At 48.3% G+C, this 6,662-nt stretch overlaps 1 protein-coding gene across 1 annotated transcript; it reads left to right on the top strand.

Annotated features, from left to right (window-relative positions):
* Positions 1-321: 321 nt before the first annotated feature.
* On the top strand, positions 322-6,063 carry ANKRD54 (ankyrin repeat domain 54; the record flags this gene model as incomplete). Its single annotated transcript, XM_010194890.1, has 8 exons — positions 322-369; positions 2,753-2,851; positions 3,354-3,425; positions 3,835-3,882; positions 4,008-4,132; positions 4,973-5,080; positions 5,761-5,932; positions 5,980-6,063. Coding segments are annotated over 7 exons (575 nt in total), but the record flags the coding sequence as incomplete, so codon positions are not given.
* Between the last annotated feature and the right edge of the window lie 599 nt (positions 6,064-6,662).

The following is a 6,662-nucleotide window of genomic DNA, read 5'->3' as shown; positions in this document are numbered from 1 at the left end:
GCGGCGGGGAGCCTCTGATTTGGGGAGCTGGTAAAGCTTCGGCTTTCCCGTGTGTGGAAGGAGGAAGGCGAAGGCACCCTTGCTTCTGCCAGGGGAAGATGCCTGTCGGGAGTGCGGGGCCCGTGGCCGGCCTCAAGAGGAGGTTAGAAGGGTGCTTCTTACCTGGCATTTTGGTCTCCTGCATCCCCTTCTCTGGGCTGAGCCAGCACCCAGGTGGTTTGGGCCAGGCACCTGGACTGGAGTGCCAAGAAGGGATGTTTTGGAAGGAAAATGTTCCTTTTTCCTCTTTGCTTTCCAGTAATTGCTTTCTCTTTTCTATAGCTCTGAAAAGGCTACGTGAAGCTGCCAATAGCAACGACTTGGACACAGGTAAGACTTCTGCTAATCTTACATGGCACCTCTTCCTAGAAGGGTGGTTTTGTCGATGACCCTTGTTTTAGGAGAGGAGGAGGAAGACAGAGACAGTTTGTGCATGTGGTGCTTTAGGTGCTACAAATCTATAAACTGCTTTTCTGGAGCCTTGTTTTACTCTCTGAGCAGAGTGAGGCTGATGATAATATTAACTTTTCTGCTACATCTGGATCATAGTGTTAGTTTTCCAACTGCCTCAAGCTAAATTTGCACTCCACCATTATTCCAGCTCTTTTGGCATGTGACTTTTGTCTAATTGTAAGCAGCAAGAAGATAGTCTTTTAGTGAGATGGAAAAGTTACGACTATCCAAGCCATATCCTGTATGATGAGACAGTGTCAACCAGTTGATCAGAACCAGGACCAGCACTGGACTCTCTTACCTGTCTCTTTAGTGACTTCAGAGAAAGGTCATGGTTTATCTGTGACTTTCTGTGTCTCTCTATGCTGTAGGTTAGGTGAGTTTTGAAATGACGTGTCCAGCAGCAATGCTGGTTTGTATTATTTGGCCCTTATCATTGTCACTCCTAAGCTATGCTGCTGTTGGCAAGTTTGTCCCATCAGCTCTGCAGGCCTAACTGTTCATTGTGCCATTTTGTGAACAGAATTTGGAACTTGTTTGACTTGTGGAAACTCCTGATAGGTCAGAACAGCATGTTTCAGCCTTTGAGTCCACAGTACACTTTGGTTTATGAACTGATGGATAAAGTCACCTGTGAGCTCTGTCAGTTCTGAAAGGCTTGGCTTCAGCCACCAAGTCAAGAGGAAGAATGAAAGAGTCAGGCTTTATGAATTTTTTGTTTCTTCTATCTTAGAGTTTTCCACCTGTACTTGATACGCAGTTCCTCTCTTTTTAATCCTGCCATATTTTGTATACTCTGCAACTTAAGGAAGTGCCTGATGATTAATTTATTCTTCATCAGCAAGTAAAAATCTTTGCTGTTTCCTGTGGTGGCTCTGGGTGAGAAAGATTACATCATTTCCTTCTAACATCAAGGAAGGATTAGATAAAGCGTTCCCCATTAATGGTTCTCACTGGTGGCACTGCCAGTCTCACTCTCTTTTCTGGAGTATCAAACATCCCCCATTAATGCCACTTTCATTTTTCAAGTGTTCTTTTCAATTCTGTACCACACTCAAAGCAGTAAGTGTACAGGAAGGAGTTAAAATGTGACTAGAATTTGATCTCTGGAAGCTGAGGAGAATGGTAACTTGCAGTGGTCTGAGCTATCCAGTTGCTTGTCTCTAATGCTGGCCAGTCTTAACTGCTGTGGATATGCTATTAAATATCTCAAAATACAGTGAATTTGTCAGTATTTTTAACAGCTATGGAATTAATTTTCTTTTCCAAACCAATTGCTATATCGGGATAATCTCAAAACCTCAGGAGCAATAGCCCTCACGGGTGCCCTTACACATGTTGCTGTAGATGCTACTTTCATGTTCCTGACCTTTTTAGCCCCTGCTGGTGTCTTTGTTGTGCCCAATACTGGAGAGCTGTCCCTGTTCCTCTGTCTCTGTGTGAGCAGGTTTTTCCCTCTTATTTGAGAAAAGGAGGCAGTTCAGGTTACAAGAAGTGCCACTGGTGGCATGAGAGAAGTAGCTGGGTGGAAAAGCAGGGAGAGCAAGTGTGAGTAGGTGATGGTATGGCTACTCGGGCTGTTCACTGGCTCACCTCACTATGTTGTCTCCTAGGGTTGTATCTGCACTGGTGTTGGTGGGTTGGTGCACTCACTTGCCTGCTTCTCAATCAGTAGCCACTGTTAGTATGGCAAAAACTAGGAGTTTAGAATTAATTTAGGAAGGGGCTTGTTCAAAACAGGTGTGAAGAGTCGGCTTTTCTTGCTGCTAGTGGTTACGGTGAAACTTCTTGTTATGGACCTATGTTGGCGTGAAAAGTTTACACAGGTGCAGAAAACACCCACACAAATCTATGGAGAAAGCCTGTGAAGGGCTTAGTAAAGTACAGGATGCCAACTCTGGTTTGTGAAGTGCCCGAGATGTCGCTGACTAAAGTCTGTGAGAGTTAGTCTGCATCTTGGCCATCTTTTGATGCTCTTCTGTAGGTGTTTGCTGCTGATTGTCCTTGGAGCTTGAATACTTGGCTGGAGGGAGCCTTAGCCATCACAGCTGTTGGCTTCTCTTTTGTGGCAGTACGTGGAAGCTGGTGAAGGCTGTTACAGAGGGTGCAGGGTACGCTGCCTAGGCTGGTTCTGCTGAGCCAGGATGCCGCCTGGAGCTGGTTCAAGTCCAGTTGACAGCTGGCACAGCGTGTACCTAACTGCAGAAGAGTGGGTGCCCCTTCAGCTTATCTGCTTTCTTCTTCCTCTTGGCACTGTCAGTGCAGCAACTCTTGGAGGATGGAACTGACCCCTGTGCTGCAGACGACAAAGGCCGGACAGCCCTGCACTTCGCCTCCTGCAATGGCAACGATCACATTGGTGAGTGGGGAGGGGGAGTTCTGTCATACGACTTCCCTATGGCAGAGATTTTTGAAAGGTGCTCTCTAGTTTAGTTCAGCATAGAGATTGCTGTTTTCTGTGTGTTTTGTGGCTAAGTTGCCAGCTGAACTCCAGTTCTGGGTCTTGTTATGTCTCCCTGCTGAAGTGGGGAAAGCAGCTCCCAGTTCTTAGGCTATACTGGTGCAGAAGGGTGTTTGTAGTCTCAGTTCTTCCTCTCAGGGAGTCCAGTGGCAGTGGCACTACCTGGCTTTGTGCTGGTTTCTTCTGCATTGCTACGCAAACCTACATCCCCTGTCTCTGTGAGGAAGCTGATGAGCTTTCCTAAGGCAGCCTGGTGGCTGCTGTGTAGACTTGCATGGCCAAATGCTGCCAAACAAGTCTTTTTACACCTCCGAGATGTGGTCAGACAGGGCTGCAGCACATGTGGGGCACTGCAGGGCAAAGGGAAGGCACTGACATGGCTCTGTTTCCTTGTTTCCAGTGCAACTGCTTCTGGACCATGGGGCTGACCCAAACCAGAGAGATGGGCTGGGAAACACTCCCTTACACTTGGGTAAGTGCCACACAGATGAGCTTTGCATGCAGAGAGGTAAGGTGAACACCGCCTTGCTGTTCCTTTCCTCTCTACCTTCCTCTTTCCTGTGCATCATAGCATGCATCCCCAACTTTAAGGACCTAGGAGGGACTATTTGCATTTCATTAGCTTCACTCCTCATGAAGGTTTAAGGGTCAGAGGTAGAGAAAATCCATTTCCCTCCCGCTGCCAGCCCCAAGGAGCGTGACATCTGTTCCAGAGAGAGTACCCAGGCTTGCGCATGAGGTTGCCCTGAAGAGTTGGGCTGTTCCTCTTTCCCATGGCAGAGAGCCCTTTGAGAAGTGTCAAGCTCCACACTTGAGCAGAAACTCCTTTGTTGTTTGCTAGTACCTCTGAGTTGTGTGTCCTGTGTTTTTTCCCTCCCCAGCTGCCTGCACGAACCACGTTCCTGTCATCACCACGCTGCTGCGCGGAGGTAACATTTCGTCTATAACAATTACAGCCTGTCCCTTTCCTGCCCTGCCCCAGTCGATGTTCCCCAGGGACACTAAGTCTTGAAGACAGACCTCACTTTCTATCCTTGCTGCATGCATTTTGCAGGGGCCAGAGTTGATGCCTTAGATCGAGCTGGCAGAACCCCTCTGCACCTCGCCAAATCAAAGCTGAACATCCTGCAGGAAGGACTCTCCCACAGCCTGGAGGCCGTACGCCTGGAAGTGAAACAGGTAAAAGAAAGTCACATGCTCTGGTAAGGCAATGCACCGCCTGGTAGTCTCTCGCAGCCTTTATTTAAACACCTGTCTGCAGGCTCTTAGCTGCTCTGAGAGTTTGGCTTTCACCTTCTGTTTTCAGAGACCTTCCTTTTTCCCAACTGCTGCTCTGAATTTTTGCAGTATATCTCTTGGCCCTGGTAGGCCAAGGATGCATTGAGTATCTTAATTCTCAGGCTGTATGAAGCACTCTCTTTTCTTCAGCCACCATGTAAGACAGATGCCTTGTGGTTGGAGAAAGAGCACAGCATGGGACTGTAGCCATGGTGTACGCATTCCTGCAGGGACTCTGCATTCCTAGTGCAGTCTGCCCTGCTCTGATACGTGAAGACATGGGATAGGAAAGCAGTCACGGGGCTGCTTCACAAATACCTGAAGTGTGGACCCCACTTCAGGAGCCGCATAGGAGCCACAACAGCTTTTATCCTTTGTACACAAGGAGTTGGAAGTCCCTGCTCTTCACAGTGAAGGAAGCTGACTAGCCATAAAGAAGAGTTGGTGCTTACAGGACTAGACCTTGTTCTTCTTCAGCTGGATCTGTCTCTCTTCCCTGTTCTTAAACCAGGCACAGGAATCATGACTAGTTCATCTGTGGCTGATCAACACCTCTGATGCTGCCATTAGTGCTCTCCTGTTCCTTTGTGTATGTTCTTCTCTGTGGTTCATGTTCTCTGCCACATACTGCAGCAGCATCAAGCCTGTGCTTGGCAATTTAACTGTAATGTAATGTAATTTTTCCACCCCAGGCGGGTGCAGCTGTGTCTGACATTTACCTCTTACGCTTTTTGGTTTCAGATAATCCAGATGTTGCGAGAATACCTGGACCGTCTGGGGAGGCACGAGCAAAAGGAACAGCTGGATGACCTCTGCTCCAGGTTACAGAGGACAAGCACAAAGGAGCAGGTAGGCAGCGTGGAGCTGCTATGACTCACCTACTTGTGGTGTGACTTGTGTTAAGAAGAATGCAACTGCATGAGAGAGGTGACATTGAACATGTGGTTATGGAAGTGTTCTTGCTCAGTGGGTAAAGTGGGCATGTTTTGTGATGACTCGTGGTACTCCTTTGTGTTGGATTTTAAAATGCAGAAAGCATCACTGTGCCTGGCAGCTCAGCAGAGAAGCTGAGGACCTGGGCCAAGGACACAGACATTTTAAGGCTAGGTTCAGCACAACCACACAAGGTTGCAGGGCCTGTTTGCTTTATTGCTGTTTGGTTGGGTTTGTGGTTGTTTGTTTTTTTTTTTCCTGCAAAAGATTAGCCCTTAGAAACAGGCTTAGAGGAAACGGCCCTGATACTACTGTTGAGTTCTGGGTAATGCAGCAACACACTTATTTTAAGGACCCCCTGGGGACTGGGGAGAAGCCCCCTTGCCTTAGATTAGGACTTGTTTGATTGTGAGGACAGGAGCCCTCCTACAGTGGCTATGGGACCATAGGGATCCTGTCTTAGTATAAGCTCAGCATAGGCATTACTGGAAGTCCTGGTGCAAGGATGATCCCTGCTGCATGGGGGGGTTCTTCTGTGGTGATGGGCAACTGCACAGCTGCATTCCTCTGCCTAACAGCTAACTGTATCCTGTCAGGTGGACGAGGTCACAGACCTCCTGGCCAGCTTCACATCGCTCAGCCTGCAGATGCAGAAGATGGAGAAGAGGTAATGGGCTTCCACATCATCTTCCTGATGCAGCAGGAGAAGCCTTAGAGAGAGAAGAAGAGGAAGCTGAAGCTTGCTTCCCAGATCGCTGAATAAACATTGCTGCCAGCAGCAATTCCTGCCAGATCCACTCTCCACTGGCACCCAGACTGTCCCTGTGGGTGCTGCCACAGCTGCCTCGTGGGAATGCAGCAGGCTTTGGACAACAGAGACAGAGTGCTGCAGCACTGAGAGCTGCCCTTCTTTTTATCAAATGGGCTTACACTGAACAGGATACCCCTTCCAGAGACATTCTGCCTTCTAAGCATTTCAGCTCGATGTAGGTGGTGGCCGATGCCATGTGCGGTCACCAGCCCTGTCTGGTGCACTCTGCAGCTGGCCAGCATCACAGAAACGCTTGGGACAGGCACCTTTTGCCACCTCCACAGTAGTCAGTGGCATGGGGGAGAAAGCAGGTGCCTTGAACAACAGAAGGCTTTGTGCTGTGAGAAGAGCACATGCTTAATTCTGCATGCTAGCAGCTGAGCAAACACTGCCTTGAGAAACACGCACCCAGGCTTAATCCTGACCTTCCCCAGAGCCTGCCGTCAGAAGGCAGAGAATCTGTCTGGTTACAAATGGGATACAAAGCTTTTAATCACTAGACTAACAGCTTTCACTGGCCTCTGTTTTTAAATCACTGCTGCAAGTTAGTGCTTAAATGCTACAGTAAAACACTTGTAAAGAATACCCATGTAGACAGCTAGCAGGTCAGGTCTGTGCTGATGCAAGAATGAGGTTTGTGAGGTGACTTAATCCTAGTGCAGTTTTAAGCAGACATCCACATATTGC

Source organism: Mesitornis unicolor, unplaced genomic scaffold (assembly GCF_000695765.1).
Source record: "Mesitornis unicolor isolate BGI_N332 unplaced genomic scaffold, ASM69576v1 scaffold28761, whole genome shotgun sequence".
NCBI lineage: Eukaryota > Metazoa > Chordata > Aves > Mesitornithiformes > Mesitornithidae > Mesitornis > Mesitornis unicolor.
Note: the sequence above shows the minus strand (reverse complement) of the source record. Positions and strands in the feature narration are given on the sequence as shown.